At 44.1% G+C, this 20,136-nt stretch overlaps 1 protein-coding gene across 1 annotated transcript in view; it reads left to right on the top strand.

Moving 5' to 3' along the window:
• LOC126244741 (discoidin domain-containing receptor tyrosine kinase B-like) overlaps positions 1–20,136 on the top strand; it is a 285,697-nt gene that overhangs the window by 127,503 nt on the left and 138,058 nt on the right. Inside the window, exons 3-4 of the mRNA XM_049948267.1 lie at positions 11,953–12,055; positions 17,596–17,827. Coding sequence (XP_049804224.1) covers positions 11,953–12,055; positions 17,596–17,827 — 335 coding nt within the window. The remainder of the gene's footprint in view (positions 1–11,952; positions 12,056–17,595; positions 17,828–20,136) is intronic.

The raw sequence follows: 20,136 nt of genomic DNA, 5'->3' as shown, positions 1-20,136 counted from the left end.
ATAGCAGTTTTGACATATTTGAGATCAAGTAAGTCAATAGGCATAAATGTAACGCCTTCAGAATTTCTAAAGCCATTGGGAGAAACGGCAACGAAATGGCCTTCCAAATTGACGCGTAAAATCGATGAGACTGGATATATACCATCAGACATTAGGAAAGGTATCATCCAAACGGTGTCGAACACTGCAAGATCAGATAAGTGCTACAACTACCACACAGTCGGTTTAACTTCTCGTGCACCCAAGTTACTGACAAGGAATGGTAAATAAAATTGACAATTTCTTTCCTGACGGTAAATTTTTCTTTAAGAAAGGTAAGACTATCATACAGAAAGATCTAATGACGAAATGGTTAGTGGAACGAATACTGAAGAGGAATCAGGAAGTTTTCACGGGATTCGACGACCTACGAAAACAGTTTATACAGGGGGTTCGTGATGTAAAATGATGCAAGATGTTAGGTAACATACAATGTCTATACGAGTAATGAAGAAGCAAATTTGAAATTTGAAATCGCTCTAATGTATGTGCTTTTCTTATCTCGTGTTGTAATCTATTGACTTTCTCCCCATATACTAACACCATCAATTGTGTCGCCAAACGCTACAGGAAGCATGTATCATTTAATCAGTCTCGAACACTACAAGATCAGACAAGTGCAACAATTTTACACATCAGATTACAAAATTATAAAAGTTAACTGAGGTGGAGTGGATAGTTAATTAAGAAAAATTCTAAGTTGTATCCGCTATCGCTTCATAAATTTTCCTGTATCTGAAAGCTTTTAGCATGAAGGTGGTATCTCCTATCAATTAGTTTTGGCTATCAATTAAAATTTTCTTGTGCAAGCTTGACGTCACAATAATATACATTAAGTAATATACGTAATTTTATGGCTTTTTCATTCAGGTTTCCTACACTATACAGGTATTCGAGGCGAAATCCGAGATGCAGTTATGTAGCCTTATAGAGGAGACTTCGAAGCCAATTTGGCATTTATTTTAAGATTAGGCGAATTATTCGCAAAAGAATGAGTATTGACGAAATTTAAATTCTCAAGAAATAATTTCATACAAATCGAAGAAAGGACAACGGAAACCTTAAATATAACTAATATTATTTCTAAGTATCTAATTAGGGAGGCACAAAAGTATATTTCATGCAGTTATGTTTCGCTGATATAGTTGCTGATTTCTTTTTCCGATCACATTCTTTCTTAGCTCAAAGAAGATTGGCAAATACTGGGGTGATTTGGATGTATTCCATGCGTACTTTTTCCATCTCACTGTAGTTGTAGCAAATGACTTCATTCTTTGGACATTTATATCGTTTAAAATATGTCTTTGTTAATAATTTCAGCAATCATTCAATGCCCAATGCGTACTTGTTTATTTTACATGTAAGTTTCTGCTTAAGGTCAGGGGAAGTAGCAGTAAAAGGGAGTAAACAACTTTTACTTCCTATGGAAATGCAGCAATTGGTGCCGATAACAAATACTTAAAAATAAATTTTTATGGTTGTGGGAAATACTACAAGTTTCATTTGGTAAATAATAACATAAATCGTCTACTGAATTTGTATTTGTTACCTCCATTAGTATTTTTATATCGAAGGGTTTATTACACGGCATCGTTTATACACTGGCAGTTCAGTAATGAAAGAGAAACCATATTGCAACACACTGTAAATAGGATGCCATTAGAATTACGTTTCACCATACGCATTCAGTAAACGATACCGATAAAAAGTCTCCCTTTCAGCTGGGCACTATGAAATTATTTTTCTACATTGCGTATGCGTTTGCATTATTGGTATTAAGTTGCATTCCGTAATTGTTGGTAAACGTTTGTACTTCTTAGAGAAGGATTATTTATGTGCGAATCTTGTCATATTATGGTACTATACTTGGCTACACAAAGTGTTTGAATATGAAAGAAAAACCAGAGTATGTCGTGAAGCTGAAGAACAATGTAAATTTCGCCGTATACTGTATTTTAGTCTTTTTTATAACTGTGGTTTTTACGCCGTAAAAACAAGCAGAAAGCGTTATTCTGAAATGGTTGAAGGAATGAGACTAGGCACTTAAGACAGGCCCTCGTTGAGTCAGTATGTTATCCGTTAACGACAGCAGTTACACAACAAATTAGAGTTGGAAAAATTGTCATATGTTAAATTGGACTATGTAATGGCCCCTAAGAAAATTTTGCAGAGTATTTAAACTTTCCTCCACATTTTCCATGCATGTAACGTTACATATCCGTTTCATACTGGACTTCACAGACTGGTACTGAACAAGTTACAGTAGAAGTATGTTTAATTGACCAACAGAGCTACAGCTCAGTATCTTTTACAATTCTGTTTGCTTTTCTGAATTTACCAGCAGAACTGTTTCACAAATTAAATGAGAGAAATAACAGAACTGCGTTCACACTAAGTATTAATACTATGGCCCAAGTCAGGTAGTTGTTCGTGCATAAACAGATGCCTCCATACAAAATCTTCTCTTACTTAGAGGCGAGTTTGTAGTTTCAGCCAATATGTCCATGTGAAAACAAATCCTACACCATCCAATCTATACCTTTTTCTGGTATATTTGATTTTACTATCACCCTGTTGCACACTCAGATGTACTCTGATCTTCCAATGAAGCGTGACGTTATACGGGAGAGACTGCTTAATATTCCTGTACGAACACATTCACGTGGAAATCTTATCACTTCCACAAACTTGGTTGTAGCATTCCTTCAAGATGTCACTACAAAGCTGATTGTTTCCGGTTTAGACTCTGATGTACCAATTTCAGATCTTTCTGTTTAAATTACATTACTAAGGCATTTTAGGTGTACAGTTGATAGCGAACGGATTCAGTTTTTAATATACCACCTATACTTGTGTCAACATTAACTACCTTATTAACGCATTGCTAACACAAGAATTAAAACAATGTACTATCATTTCTTGAAACCTAATAATTAGTTTCCTCCAGCAGTGTCAAAGTTTCAGTGAATGATTTCCCGTGAACGCATACTAGAAGCTGATAAAGAGCTGGCATTCTGGATACATCCCCCAGGCTGTGGCTAAGCCATGTCTCCGCAGTATCCTTTCTTCCAGGAGTGCTAGTTCTGCAAGGTTCGCAGAAGAGCTTCTGTGAAGTTTTGAATGTAGGAGACGAGGTACTGGCAGAACTGAAGCTGTGAGGACGGGTCGTGAGTCTTGCTTGGGTAGCGCAGATGGTAGAGCACTTGCCCGCGAAAGCGAAAGTTCCCGAATTCGAGTCTCGGTCCGGCACACAGTTTTAATGTCAGGAAGTTTCATAAAGAGCTGTCTGCGTGAGATAAACCAGAAAATGTAGTGGATTCGGTCGCAGAGCTTCTCTAGGCAGCAACTGATGGTAAAACTTGAATAACCGCTTGGATATGTATGGTCCATCCCATTTCATAACACCAGTAATGATGGCCTTTATTGACGTTGTTGGATATGGTCATGAGCGAAGATTAAATTTATCCCATCAAACAGAATTTCTTTGGCGGTCGTAGTGAGGTGACGCAACAGATATCAAACTGTGACAAAACTCAGTGACATGAAATGCAAAGTCAAACTCTGCTTTCACTCGGGATTTATTTCTTGTGCGAACTGCATATGGTCTCTAGATATTTGTGTGTATGGGAAGGGGGAGGGAGGGTGGGGAAGGGGCGAAGGTAGACGTAAACTCTGCTTGCGGTTGCGAAAGTGACGTTGTCTCACATAGAGACCGAATTATTTCACAAACGTTATACACTCGGCGTGTGACTGACACTTCAGAGGTAGCCTATTAACAACAGTTCAGTGTCAGCAATATCCAACGATGCTGGCCGAAACATGCTCAGAGCCTACGTTCAATCAGGTGTCTCGTTTATTAATACGATGGTCGTTTAGGAAGTTATGGAAATTTTTTTTCTGAAGGCCGGTTGGTTTTATTGAATTTCAATACATCTTCTCTTCTGTTTCGGGTACAAACGCTTATCTTGCAACATAATCACCGTGCAATTCAACGGCCTTACACCACATTACTGGAAGGGCCTGTATTCCTGCATGGTACCACTCTACTGGTCGACAGCGTGTTGCTGCATCAATGACCTCTCCATCATCCACGTACTGCTTCCCATGGATTGCATCCCCCTCTGGGACAAACAGATGGAAGTCGGAATGCGCAAGATCGGGACTGTAGGATGGATGCGGAAGAACAGTTCCGTGATCTCCTCTCGGATGCACAGACTTGTGTGACGCATCTCAGATCAGAGTGTCCACACTTTACAACAATGCAGGAGTCACAACTGTGTGCGTCCGGCCGGCACGCGCAACATCGGACAGGTTTGCGTGATTTTTTTGCTATGTGACAGATGGCTCGCCCAGTGACTCACCGTGCTTTTGTTGACTGCCAGTTCTCCGTAGACATTCTGCAAGTGCCTATGAATATCTGTGATGTTCAAATTTTTCGCCAAAAGAAACTCTTTGACAGCTCTCTGCTTCGAATGCAGCTCCATTACAGACACCATTGTGAAGGCTACAAATAGCGCCGCCACCTATGGGGAAACCATGAAGCTATAGGGGCTGAAGCAAGAGTACTCCAAAATACCCCACAACTAACTCCACATATTTTTAAATCTGCAGAGAAAAAAAAGTGTTGCATCAGTTATTTGACACCCCTCATATCTCACAGCACCTGAAATGGTCGTCTCACAGATTGAATGGAGTGCTTTAAGCAGCTTTTATTCTACAAAGACCACAGTCTCTTTACCATCACTGATTGCACTTATGTTCTGTGGCTCCCACAGTTACAGATCTCCACTACTCCTTCGAGCACGGATGACACGCAAATATTTCTTTACTGCAACGAATTCCGCCTGTTTTCACAAAACACAATGTATTCATCATTACGTCCACTGCTCCGCAGATTCTACTTTCCATTTCGCAAACGTGACCGTAACTTCACTAGGCGGTAATGGATCAAATGGTGGGTAGGGCCCCAGATGTCGAAATCCACTGACGTAAACGACTTCGAGAAATGGCCGAATGTTATGGTCCAGCGCCAGCGAAGGAGCACATCAGCGAAGGTGGCCGACTGTTTGCGTGTCGCTGCCACGTGCATCTGTGAAAAATACTTGGAGGACGGTGAAACCACGATCTCGGGGGCAAGGTGTTGGACGTCTACACTTCATCACAGATGAGTAGGTCAGAGGCTTCCCAGAGTACAATGACGATGTAAGCAGTAGTGTTTCGGAGCACATCGTTCTGCGCACACTGTAGGAGATAAGGCCCCACTGCAGACGTCATCAGTTACGATTGCAGTGGGCACAGGATCATCGAGATTGGGTTGGACTGGATCAATGGAACATTTGAGCAACCATTATCTTTCTGTATGATTATTGAATACTTTCGGGAGGAATTAAAAAGTCACGTTTCTTATTAAATCAAGTCGATGATCGTTCTCGAATACACAGTCATTCCCACTAATGGCCGTTCGATACATGCTCTGCACCACAGACGCAGGCCGATCGGGGATAGTATTATGCTATGGGGGAAATTCAAGAACTGTGACTGACACCCGAACAACAGAGAACTATCATGAACCGTGACTAGAGAATAATGCATTGATAATGGCTAGGCACTAGCCGAAATCTGGATTTGCCAAATATAACCTGCAAAAAAAGGACGACTGATTGCTGCGCCCTGTAATTTATAAATAATTTCACTGTCGCTGAGTGCACCCACTTTCCTAATCGAAGATAACCCGGTGGATTCAAGTGGACTTCCATTTAGTTATCGAAGTTCCCCAAACAGCTGTGGATTACGTGCACATTACTGCTGACCCGTTACAGTCGCAAGTTAGAATCCTGCCTCGGGCATGGATGTGTGTGATGTCCTTAGGTTAGTTAGGTTTAAGTAGTTCTAAGTTGTAGGGGACTGATGACCTTAGAGGTTAAGTCCCATAGTGCTCAGAGCCATTTGAACCATTTTTGAACTGCTGACCACCCCTATCCTTTTATGGTTCATGCCTTCCCTGACGACGATTTTCAAAAAAGGTAGCAATCCAGAACCGTACAACAGCGGCTTCAGGAGCATGATAGCAAATTAACGTCGATATTTTAGACATCAAATTCGTCTAATCTAAAATCTGTTCAACACGTGTGGGACGCTGTCTTTGCCAACGTCGCATCCACGAACAAATGGTACGTGATTTAAAAAAAATAACGAGACCTGTTCGTAGACATTTGCAGCCACATACCTCGGAAACGTATCATGGTTCATACCACTCAGAATGGCTGTTATTTCACGTTCCGGAGGTGGACCAACACGCTATTATACAGGTGGTCATAATGCTTTGGCGTGTCAGTTTATTTGACATTATCATAGGATTCAAATTTTATTGATAACATAATTTTAATTGGTTGGATCATGTAGAGCCTTCGGAGAACTCATAGTTTGTTTTGACGCTCTGTTTAACCAGATAATGAAATGTTATGTAATAAGATTATTGTCACTTACTACAGAAAATCCGAAGATGTGCTACCCGCGCCAAAAGCGCCATTGTTAATAAAACCTTTTTAACAGAAAATGTTTTCTACTTTTGGACCATTGAACTACTGTTGCTGCATGAGACCAAAACAGAGGGGAATAGCGTGTGCAGTTAATGAAAGTCCCAAAAGAGCAAACGAACTACTTATTTTGATTTTCAATTAAATAAGAAACTACTGATGATTTCCTAGATGTTCTGAAATATTTTGGAAGTTTCTGTGAATATACAGTTGGAGTATTGAAGTCAACAATAGAATATGGGAAAACCGGAAAGGGTGGTAATCTAATAGTTTGTGATGTGTTGTTACAGTAGTCTGTGCAAAAGCAGGGGGAACGACAAGATTAAATGAAAAGGTTCTCCTTATAATCGGCAAAGAGAGGAACATGTCGAAGGCAGTGACAAGAGGAAGGAACATGTGAAATTCAGCTTTCCTTTTTCTCACATGCAGTTCTGCGAACTGTGGATGAAGAGGAACAGGTAGATTCCATATTCCTAGATTTCCGAAAAGTGTTTGACACAGTGCTTCACTGCAGACTGTTAACGAAGCCAGCATCAAATTGAATAGTTTCCAAGATATGTGAGTGGATCGAAGACTTCTGAAGTAACAGAACACTGTCCGCTGTGAGAGGACAGCAATTAATCAATATATAAACAAATGACCTGACAGGCAACGTGAGCGGTGATCTGCGGCCATTTGGTGATGATGCTGTGGTATACGGGAAGGTGTCGTCATTGAGTGACCGTAGGAGGGTACAAGACGACTTAGACAAAATTTTTAGTTGGTGTACTGAATAGTAGCTAGCTCTAAATGTAGAAAATGGTAAGTTAATGCAGATCAGTAGGAAAAAACTCAAATAATATTCGTATACAGTATCAGTAGTGAGCTGCTTCACACAGTCACAAAGATTAAATATCTAGACGTAACGTTGCAAAGCAATATGAAACGGAATGAGCATAAAGGGACTGTAGTAGGAATGGCGAACGGTCGACTCCGGTTTATTGGGAGAATTTACTGGGGGAGTATAGGGAAGTGTTATGCATCTGTAAAGCAGATCGCGTACAGAGCATACTGCTCGAGTATTAGGAATCCCTACCACGTAGAATTATAGGAAGACATCGAAGCAATTCAGAGGTAGGCTGGTAGATGAGACATTGCAAAAAATTGTGAGAATCGGCATTTGAAGGTGCCTGCAGAACGATTGTACTGCCGCCAACGAACATTTCGCGTAAGAACCACAAAGATAAGAGGAAGTAGGACTGAGCCACACATACAGTCACTTTTCCCTGGCTCTGTTTGCGAGTGGAACAGGGAAGGCAATTACCGGTAGTAGTACAAGGTACCTTGCGCACCTTGCGTAGTATGTACGAAGATCCAGATGTAGACTCAGAGGAGATAGAACATGTGTTAAGATGTCAAGAATAACTTCTATCGTTCTTGCTCGAGCTGTAGAGAGAAACATCAGCAGGGTTGTTGTTGTTGTGGGCTTCGGTCCTGAGACTGGTCTGATGCATGCTACTCTATCCTGTGCAAGCTTCTTCATCTCCCAGTACTTACTGCAACCTACATCCTTCTGAATCTGCTTAGTGTATTCATCTCTTGGTCTCCCTCTACGATTTTTACCCTCCACGCTGCCCTCCAATGCTAAATTGGTTATTCTTTGATGCCTCAAAACATGTCCTACCAACCGATCCCTTCTTCTAGTCAAGTTGTGCCACAAACTTCTCTTCTCCCCAACCCTATTCAATACCTCCTCATTAGTTACGTGATCTACCCACCTTATCTTCAGCATTATTCTGTAGCACCACAATTCGAAAACTTCTATTCTCATCTTATCCAAACTAGTTATCGTCCATGTTTCACTTCCATACATGGCTACACTCCATACAAATACTTTCAGAAACGACTTCCTGACACTTAAATCTATACTCGACGTTAACAAATTTTTCTTCTTCAGAAACGATTTCCTTGCCATTGCCAGTCTACATTTTATATCCTCTCTACTTCGACCATCATCAGTTATTTTACTCCCTAAATAGCAAAACTCCTTTACTACTTTAAGTGTCTCATTTCCTAATCTAATTCCCTCAGCATCACCCGATTTAATTTGACTACATTCCATTATCCTCGTTTTGCTTTTGTTGATGTTCATCTTATATCCTCCTTTCAAGACACTGTCCATTCCGTTCAACAGCTCTTCCAAGTCCTTTGCTGTCTCTGACAGAATTACAATGTCATCGGCGAACCTCAAAGTTTTTACTTCTTCTCCATGAATTTTAATACCTACTCCGAATTTTTCTTTTGTTTCCTTTACTGCTTGCTCAATATACAGATTGAATAACATCGGGGAGAGGCTACAACCCTGTCTCACTCCTTTCCCAACCACTGCTTCCCTTTCATGCCCCTCGACTCTTTTAACTGCCATCTGGTTTCTGTACAGCAGGGTAAGACAGAGAATATAATATTCCCAATAAATAATCGATGGCGATATGTGCAAATCCTAGTCTGAGGTGAAGAAGTTGGTACAGGAGAACAATATGGGCCGGGCTGTATTAGGCCAGTCGGAAGACCAAAACAAAATAGTAAAAGAAATAAAAGAAATTAAAGTAGGATGAATTTCAATTTTGTAAGAAACAGAGAGAATTCTCTAATATCAATTCGTTTTCCTGCAATCATACTTGATTTTGGAGCAACAAAATAAATGTATGCTTATTATGTGCAGTAAGACGGCATTCACAAACGTTCTGGTTTTCGCCCGCCCAGCAGTCCGCGCCATTATTGGCTCACGTTCTCCGGCGCGCCAGTGAGTGCGCATAACTGCTTGTCGCCGAGTGCAGCATCTCAGTGGGGTATGAAGCCGCGTAATGGCAGAGCTGAAAATGGGAAGCACCCATCCCAGTCGGCCACGTCAACTTGGTGCCAGACGTGATCTGCCGTGAGTAGCGGCAGCAAAACTTCATTAGGTGCCGTAGCCATCATGGCACGCCAGCCGGATTTGCTTATACCATGGAGTGGCTTTCCCAGACATTCCCCCCACTGTCATCTGCGAAAGGAGCAGCAGCGAAGATGGAGCTAGGAGGCGAGGAGGGGCCGGTTGCCAGTCTGTTGGGATATGCTGGCAAAATTATGTGGACACAGGACGAACTGAACAGTGCTGTGGTGTTAGATAGCGTGGAGGCAACTGAGTGTTGGGATGGTGAATGGTCGACATAGCTGTGATGCTGTAGCAAATGGTGCTTAGCTCTGTAAAACCAAAAGATATAGCAGCCGAAAGCCAATAAGGTATCAAAGGAAAAGTTTAATGTATTGACGATTGACAAGCAGGGTGTAAGGGTGACTTGTGCTGTTGAGTAGTACTGATAATTACGTCTGTGCTGGCATCGGTGTCCGACCAACAGTTGAAGTGACAACGCACAGTATGAGTGGGGGGGGGGGGAGGGGAGAGGCTGCTGCACATGTATTCATAGTACAGTGCCTTGTATAATTGTAACTGAACCGATCAAGCGCAGGTGTCCTAGTAATTAGCTTCAGTGACACTGTTGCTAGTCAGTAGTTCACTGCATGTTACTTGGTTGTGTTGGTGTAGATTGTGTTGTTCGTACATGATGTCTGTTTCGAGTGCGATTTAGGTGCTGGTTGTAGCTACGTGTTGTACTATCTGGTGAACTAGTGTTGTTCCAGAAATACTTTCAGTGCTCCCTATGTAAACTTAGTTTCAATGGAGCTAAGCTACATTTGTTCTGAATGATATGGGCCCTTGTATGTTAGGTTTTCTCTTGTATGTTCGGTCGTGCCCCTTTGAACTTTTAATTACTTTATTACCTTCGGTGAGTATTCTTTTTATCAAACTAAATTTGTAGTACCAGAAGTTAATTCGGAATACTGAGCGCAAGCGCTTGACTTGTTTATTTATGTATGACCCCTTTCCGTAAGTTTTTCTTAATAAAGCTAGGTACTTGGTTAAGAGCCATCTCTCACACAGTCCACGGCCGAACTCCACTCAGACAGACATCGTGTGCCACAATTACCTACACTTCTTCCCTTTCTCATAGGATTAGTCGTGCAGTCCTCTTTGTTAACGTTAGTCGGTTATGTACTGGATGTTCAAGTAGGTAAGCATTATCATGCTTCAAAATATCGAAATTTATGTTATCATCGCCGCCGGATTCCCTGCACTTCACACAGTTTAATGCCTATGTCTTTCCTTCCCTAGTATTGCATATCAGACCGACATTCTGTTATTTAGAGTATCTTGGCAGCTAAGGAATGAAACCAATAATAGCCTGCAGTTGAATAGAAACCAATCCAGTCATACCGTTCGGGAACTGGATTCACTGTGACGGTGCATGATATGTGTTGGAGGAAAATTACGATGAGATCTCGGCTCTGTACAGGGTGAACATTACTAAAACCGAAAAACCACAGGGACAGGTTCCTGACTGGAAATGGAGGAGAAGAGGTCCTGTGAACAGAATGTAGATGTAGATGTCCGGAAATGGACGGGTTGCCTGCCGTGATAACAAATCGTCCAGGAACATAGTACAAAGCTGCATCGCATCCAAGTCACAACAGATGATCAAAGACGCCTCGGTGGAATTCTAGGTGATAGAGATAGTAGCAGGATACACATATTCTAACTTTGGCTTTCATCATGTTGACGGACCACTTGACTGGAGCTTGTACTAGGCTTCGTCTCAATATCCTGTAGAAACCGGTCCCACCATATCTGGTGTAAGCACAGTCCGCCGTGTCCCTGCACATTCATCTGTCTAGAAGGACCCACGATTACACAAACGCCCAAAAATGGTTTGAAATGTTGCGTGATGTGTTTGTCTGTGAGGGTACTTGTTTTGGAATAGCCGGAGTGCCTCTCGACCGCTTCCATTTGCTTGCCCGTACGCAAACCCCTTCTCGGCTTGTTCCCGACATGAGCACCGGACCACTGTGCTACTTTCAGTACTCCGTCAGCCACACAACCTGCGACACTCAAGGAACACGACACGTAGTCAGAGGAACTATCATTTGTTAGTTCTATCTACCGTGGCAACGATGCATTTCCGGACACATATCCACGGGACCTCTCTTCCTCCATTTCTGCTCAGGAAACCGTCGAGGCAGTTTGTCTTTTTATTGACGTTCACCCTGTATGACAAAGTAAAGTCAGGCATGTCATTCAGTTTTTTGCTGCACTGACGCAGATGGAAGGTGGTTTACGTCTCATGATAGTGAAAAATTAACTTTCTTTCCATAGTATAATGACCGGTTTTATGTCTGTACATTTTGCTGTTTTCTTCACGAAGAGACGCCAGCCATAATGCTGGAGTCAGGTGAGGGTGTACCACAAAGTCGTTTGTTTGCGTGGGGGACATGGCTTACAGAGCAGGCCCCTGTGTTGCAGGTGACTGCGACGCACCGCTTGGACTCGAGTCTGGGGCCATTCCGGACTCAGCCCTCTCTGCGAGCTCCAGCTACGTGGGAAGTGTTGGTCCCCGATACGGCAGGTTAGTGAGATACAGCCATAAATTTCATACACCGAGTGTACAGGACATTCGAATAACTGTATGGCTAAAAGAAAAGAAAGGTGAACACACACAAAAAAGTGATATGCCGCTAGTACTGTGAAACATATACCTCTGGCAATGATAACTGCCTCCATTCGTCTGGGAAAGAGACATGAAAAATTTATTTAGATATACCATATCCAGATGGAACCTCTCGTTGATGAAAACTCCTGCAGAGCTACCAAACTGTCGAGATGTTAATTGCTAGTCCCCTTCATTTTCTATTGGATCAGGATCGGTTGCTTTAGCGTGACAATGGTGATGGGATAGGGTCCCTGGCTCTTCTAAAAACGGAGACGGTATACGTCAACCTCTCAGAATATATCCATCGTTACCTTGGAAGACCGTAGTACGTACACCATTTCCTTATAGCGGAATGGGTAATACTTGGTAACCGAGAATTCTGAAAGGAGATGAAAGAAAATGCTCGTGAAATCTTAAATGAATGGACCCAAGTCATAGTAGAGAAGAATAAATCACAGTACTACCTCAGTCTTGACCTACAGCCTCCATTGCGCTGTCGATACACTCAACGCATTGAAGAGAGGTAATATCGTATATCTTACCAAACTACTCGACTCCAACCAGCTGAGGTCCAGTTTCTGTGCCACTATGCTACTCTATAGCATCTGTTTGCAGCGGTCTTTTGGGAGATGTACAACTCCAGATGTCCAGGGGGTTCATCGAACCACCTGTAGACTATTTCTGTATCGTTCCACGCACTGATACCACATGGAAGAAATAAGCACTTAAATCTTCCGTACGAGCTCCAGTTTCTCTTAGTTTATTTTGATGAGTGTTAATTTTATGTACACTCCTGGAAATGGAAAAAAGAACACATTGACACCGGTGTGTCAGACCCACCATACTTGCTCCGGACACTGCGAGAGGGCTGTACAAGCAATGATCACACGCACGGCACAGCGGACACACCAGGAACCGCGGTGTTGGCCGTCGAATGGCGCTAGCTGCGCAGCATTTGTGCACCGCCGCCGTCAGTGTCAGCCAGTTTGCCGTGGCATACGGAGCTCCATCGCAGTCTTTAACACTGGTAGCATGCCGCGACAGCGTGGACGTGAACCGTATGTGCAGTTGACGGACTTTGAGCGAGGGCGTATAGTGGGCATGCGGGAGGCCGGGTGGACGTACCGCCGAATTGCTCAACACGTGGGGCGTGAGGTCTCCACAGTACATCGATGTTGTCGCCAGTGGTCGGCGGAAGGTGCACGTGCCCGTCGACCTGGGACCGGACCGCAGCGACGCACGGATGCACGCCAAGACCGTAGGATCCTACGCAGTGCCGTAGGGGACCGCACCGCCACTTCCCAGCAAATTAGGGACACTGTTGCTCCTGGGGTATCGGCGAGGACCATTCGCAACCGTCTCCATCAAGCTGGGCTACGGTCCCGCACACCGTTAGGCCGTCTTCCGCTCACGCCCCAACATCGTGCAGCCCGCCTCCAGTGGTGTCGCGACAGGCGTGAATGGAGGGACGAATGGAGACGTGTCGTCTTCAGCGATGAGAGTCGCTTCTGCCTTGGTGCCAATGATGGTCGTATGCGTGTTTGGCGCCGTGCAGGTGAGAGCCACAATCAGGACTGCATACGACCGAGGCACACAGGGCCAACACCCGGCATCATGGTGTGGGGAGCGATCTCCTACACTGGCCGTACACCACTGGTGATCGTCGAGGGGACACTGAATAGTGCACGGTACATCCAAACCGTCATCGAACCCATCGTTCTACCATTCCCAGACCGGCAAGGGAACTTGCTGTTCCAACAGGACAATGCACGTCCGCATGTATCCCGTGCCACCCAACGTGCTCTAGAAGGTGTAAGTCAACTACCCTGGCCAGCAAGATCTCCGGATCTGTCCCCCATTGAGCATGTTTGGGACTGGATGAAGCGTCGTCTCACGCGGTCTGCACGTCCAGCACGAACGCTGGTCCAACTGAGGTGGCAGGTGGAAATGGCATGGCAAGCCGTTCCACAGAACTACATCCAGCATCTCTACGATCGTCTCCATGGGAGAATAGCAGCCTGCATTGCTGAGAAAGGTAGATATACACTGTACTAGTGCCGACATTGTGCATGCTCTGTTGCCTGTGTCTATGTGCCTGTGGTTCTGTCAGTGTGATCATGTGATGTATCTGACCCCAGGAATGTGTCAATAAAGTTTCCCCTTCCTGGGACAATGAATTCACGGTGTTCTTATTTCAATTTCCAGGAGTGTAGTTGGCGGCAATAAAACATTTTTGTAATCAGAGGAGAAAATTGGTGTTTGAAATTTCGTGAAATTATCTTGGCTAAATGATAAATGCCTTAGTTTTAATGGTTACCACCCCAATTCGCTCGCCGTGCCCTTGATACTCACTTACCTGTTTCACGATAACACAAAATGTGCTGCCCTTCTTTGGTCGTTTTCGATGTCCTTCATCTGATAAGAATTCGATACCGCACCGTAATACTCTAGCAGAGGACAATTGTTGTGTAGTAGTCTCTTCAGCAGACCCCTTGCATCTTCGAAGTGTTCTGCCAGTAAAACGCATTCTTTGGTTTGTCTTCCCCTATGTGATCGATTCAGTTCAAGTTGTTCGTGATTTTGATTCCCAGGCGTTCAGTTAATAATAATAATGTCGTGTGACGAGGGCCTCCCGTCGGGTAGACCGTTCGCCTGGTGCAAGTCTTTCGATTTGACGCCACTTCGGCGACTTGCGCGCCGATGGGGATGAAATGATGATGATTAGGACAACACAACACCCAGTCCCTGAGCGGAGAAAATCTCCAGGAATCGAACCCGGGCCCTTTGGATTGACATTCTGTCACGCTGACCACTCAGCTATCTTGGGCGGACAGGCGTTTAGTTGAAATGACAGCATTTCGATTTGTGTGATTTATCGTGTAACAGAAATTTAACGGATTTCTTTTAGTACTCTTGTGGATATCCTTACTATTACGGATGTCCTCACACTTTTCATTATCCACAGTAAACTGCCACTTTTCGCACCATACAGATATCGTTCTGCATTGATTTTGGTGTCCTGAAGGCTTTAGATGATAAATAACAGTGTCATCTGCCAAAAATCTAAGAGGATGCTGAGATTGTCTCCTAAATCGTTTCTGTAGGTTATGAACAGCAGAGGGCCTCAAACACTTCCTTGAGGAACGTCAGATATCACTTATATTTTAGTTGAGTACTTTCCTTCGATTACTACGTATTGTAACTTCCTCATTGGAAATCAGAAATCCAGCTACTCTATAGGCCCGGATAAGAAGACGCTTGTGAGGAACGGTGTCAAAAACATTCCGGAAATTTAGAAATATGGAATGAATATGAGATCCCCTGTCGATAATACTCGTTACTTGGTACGAATAAAGAGCTAGTTGTGTTTCACAAGAACGATATTGTCTTAATCTGTGTTAACTGTGTGTCAATATATCGTTATCGTTGATGTAATTCATAACGTTGGAGCTCAGTATATTTTCAAAAACCCTATTGCAAATTGACGTCAGGGATATGGCTCGGTAATTTATCAGACTACTCTATTTTCTTACTAGATTACTGGAGTGACTTTGGTAGCTTTCTACTCTTTTAGGTACAGATCTTTCGTCGAGCAAATGGTTGTGTATGATTGTTAAGTATGGGGCTGTTTTTTCAACATACTCTGAAACGAAACTTACTGGTATAGTATCCGAACCGGGAGACTGGCCTTTATTGAGTGATTTAAGCTGCTTCGCTATACCGATGATTAATCTACATCTGAGCTAGTATTGTTGGCTGCTGTTATTGATCTAAATTCTCGAAAGTTTACTTCGTCTTCTTTGGCGATGCAATTTCGGAAACTTGAATCCAGTATCTCCGCTTTAGTGGCGCTGTCAACTGTAGTGTTGCTATTGAAATCGTGCAGTGAAGGTATTTACTGTGTCTTGCTAAAGGTGTAATTTACGTGTGGCCAGTATCTACTAGGAATTTTTAACAGATTTCGAGACAAAGTTTCGTTGTGGAAGCTATTAAACTCATCTCGCGTTGAAGTCCGTGCTAAATATCGAGCTTCAGTAAAACATCTTCAGTCTTGGGATTTTGTGTTCCTTTAAATTTGGCAAGGTTTTTTCTTTGCTTCTGCTAACGTGTTCTGATATGTTTTGTGTACCATGGTAGGGCCATCAGTACCATCTTTTATTAAATTATTGTATACAAATCTCTCAATTGCCCGCATCTCGTGGACGTGCGGTAGCGTTCTCGCTTCCCACGCCCGGGTTCCCGGGTTCGATTCCCGGCGGGAATCTCTACCATTCCACTCCCGAACAGCGCGCGGCAAAAACGAACACCTAAACCTTTCTGTTCGAGCTCTGATTTCTCTTATTTTATTTTGATGATTATTTCTACCTATGTAGGTTGGGCTCAACAAAATATTTTCGCATTCGGAAGAGAAAGTTGGTGACTGAAATTTCGTAAATAGATCTCGCCGCGACGAAAAACGTCTTTGCTTTAATGACTTCCATCCCAACTCACGTATCATAGCTGCCCTATTTTGCACCCTTTCGATGTCCTCCGTCAATCCCACCTGGTAAGGATCCCACACCGCGCAGCAATGTTCTAACAGAGGACGAACGAGTGTAGTGTAAGCTGTCGCTTTAGTGGACTTGTTGCATCTTCTAAGTGTCCTGCTAATGAAACGCAACCTTTGGCTCGCCTTCCCTACAATATTATCTATGTGGTCTTTACAACTGAAGTTGTTCGTAATTTTAACACCCAGGTACTTAGTTGAATTGACAGCCTTGAGAATTGTACTATTTATCGAGTAATCGAATTCCAACGGATTTCTTTTGGAACTCATGTGGACCACTTCACACTTTTAGTTATTTAGCTTCAACTGCCACCTGTCACACCATACAGCAATCTTTTCTAAATCGCTTTGCTACTGATACTGGTCTTCGGATGACCTTACTAGACGGTAAATTACAGCATCATCTGCGAACAACCTAAGAGAACTGCTCATATCGTCACCCAGGTCATTTATATAGATCAGGAACAGCAGAGGTTCCAGGACGCTTCCCTGGGGAACACCTGATATCACTTCAGTTTTACTCGATGATTTGCCGTCTATTACTACGAACTGCGACCTTCCTGACGGGAAATCACGAATCCAGTCGCACAACTGAGACGATACCCCATAGGCCCGCAGCTCGATTAGAAGTCGCTTGTGAGGAACGGTGTCAAAAGTTTTCCGAAAATCTAGAAATACGGAATCAACTTGAGATCCCCTGTCGATAGCGGCCATTACTTCTTAACAGTTTTACTGTTCTTTAGCCTAGTTGTGATGAAAAGTCATTGAAGCAATTGACGACCAAGGTTTTGTCACATTATACCCAGATTACGAAAGTTTAAGTCTTACAGCTTAGCAGTTTAAGATCCAGGTTCGTGTCCCAGTAAGTGGCTTCCACCGTGCGACTGACAGTTGCTGCTTCGACCCGCAGACTACGCAGCGAGCGCGGCGGCGGCGCGTGGTGCCCCAAGTCGCAGGTGTCGCGCGGGGTGCGCGAGTGGCTGTCGGTGGCGCTGGCCGGCGTGCACGTGGTGACGGCGGTGCACACGCAGGGCCGCTACGACCACGCGCGCGGCCAGGAGTACGCCGAGGAGTACTCCGTCGAGTACTGGCGGCCCGGCCTGCGCGACTGGAGGACCTACCGCCGCTGGGACGGCAAGCAGGTGAGGCGCGCGCTCGCGAATACTGCCGAGGAGTGCTCCGTCGCGTACTGGCGGCCCAGCCTGCGCAGCCGGAGGAACTAAATACACTGGAAAGGCAAACGGGTGAAGCGCGCAGTCGGGCACACTGCCTAGGATTACTCCGTTGCGTACTAGCAGCCCACCCTGCACGACTGGAGGACCTACATCGTAAGCAGGTGAGTTGCGCGCTCGTGAAAACTGCTGAGGAGCACTCCGTCGCGTACTGACGAACCCGCCTACACGACCGGAAGTTCTGCTGCCACTGGAACGGCAAACATGTGAGGCTCGCGCTCGCGAGCCCAGCCTGGGTGAATGGCGGACCAGCCTCCGCTAGGACGGCAAGCAGGTGTGGTGTGCGCTCTCGAACACTGCCAACGAGTATTCTGTCACTTACTGGCGGCCTGGCCTGCGCTACCGGAAAATGTACACCCACTGGAACGGCAAGCAGGTGAGAGTCACGCTCGCGAGCACTGCCAAGGAGTACTCCGTCGAGTACTGGCGGCCCGGCCTGCGTGAATGGAGAGCATAGTGGCATAGCCACCAGAGGGCCATATGTGTCTACCATTTAATAAGGAATGCTCACGGCCAGAAAGCTCAGTGTGATGCAAACGTGTGAAGCAAGCTACGGAGACGCACATGTGCTTTCTACAGCCAACTGTGCGAGTTTGTGAGGGATCGCACTGTTGCTTTTCGAGTGGAGGGACGGTCTTCTCGGAGAACTGCCACACAAGTTGGACGTGCTAAGCAGTTGTGCAACGATTCCGGTTTGTGGAGATACAGGAACATTCTCACACTCGTATCCGAGGTTCTGGACTTTCTAACAACCCTAACACAACAAAGGTCAAAAATTAATTATGATTGTAGTGTTGCTCACGCTACTAAATATTGCATTTTCGGGCAACAACAACGTTATATTATGTGGTAGATGTCATTAGAGCACAGTTAATAAAGTCATTTCATGAAATAATGGATAAACTAGGCACTCATCTTTTCGTGTTTCCCACGCTGGTCTCGTTGTGAACTCTTGGCTCAATCGTCGAAAATCTAGGTGCTGACGGTTCCAAGCTCGGATGTAAGGAGGCCTAGGTGTTATTCTACGATATTCAAAAGTTTTATAGATGTGTTTCATAAACCATTCTTGAAGATTAAACTTTTGCAAGTTAGCACAATGGTGATGTAAAAAAGTAAGCAGCACTCCGAATTTTAGCTACACTTCTTTTTTATTACTTTTGTTGTAATATCACGTAACACACAAAACATCACTTCACAATATAAAACATACTTGAAAAATATCTTCCTCACTGTTAAAGTTCGGATTTTATATACTGACAACAATTTGCGTCTTTTCAACATGACGACCAAGACTTGACTCGACTCTAATAACCGCTTACGCGCCCAAAAAGCAGAGTTACAAGTACGACAAAGATCATAGTGACAAAAGAAAGAATACACATAAGAATAATATCGTTGCAATATAAACATATCGATGTATCGATGTACCTCTACATTAATGAAATCGAATCTGAATGTTGCCACAGAAAAATGTTTTCTACAGAAACACTGTAGAATATTGCTGGTATCGAGAGGTTGAGGTGAGGTGCCGTAATGGTTACGTAATTCAAGTGCCATTACAACTTCCACGCACCACAAACACCCGCCAGGATCGCCGTATTTTAAGGGCGGCAGTGGCAGATTGTACAGCACAGATAAGAGGGTTTGTGAACCTATACGTATCAACACGGAAAGTTGGAAAGCCGTTATTAGCAGTGGAATTATGGGCACCCACACTTCTAGCCCTCTTTTCAGTCACGCCACAGCATCGGTGTTCACGGCTCGTCTGGTGCCGCCACCTCTATTGGAAGATGGAATGGTGTGCCATGGTCTTCAGTGATGAAACCAAACTCTGGCTGCAACAGGAGACTGTCGTTTGCGCGTATGATGTAGACCTTGTGAGCGCTGACTCATTGAATGCAGACACACTAGCCACGCTCCAGGCATTATTGTTTGAGATGCAGAAAACTACTACTCTCGCTCTCCTTTGCTGTTTCGGGAAGGAGCGCTAATCAACGCTCACCTCATGCTGAATTTTGTTACACCCGCTCTTTTGCCGTTCTTGCAACTGGAAGGTGATGTTGCAAGAAGATAATGCTCGACAACATACGGCCCGTTACATTCAGCGTGCTCTTCAAGACTTGCAACAACTGCCCTGGCCAGCATGATTTCCGGACTTGTGTCCAATCAAGCACGTGTGAAATATGATGCAACGAGAGGTGACCAGTGCGACTCGTCAG

Source organism: Schistocerca nitens, chromosome 1 (assembly GCF_023898315.1).
Source record: "Schistocerca nitens isolate TAMUIC-IGC-003100 chromosome 1, iqSchNite1.1, whole genome shotgun sequence".
Taxonomy (NCBI): Eukaryota; Metazoa; Arthropoda; class Insecta; order Orthoptera; family Acrididae; genus Schistocerca; species Schistocerca nitens.
This window is presented reverse-complemented; position numbering and strand designations above follow the sequence as displayed.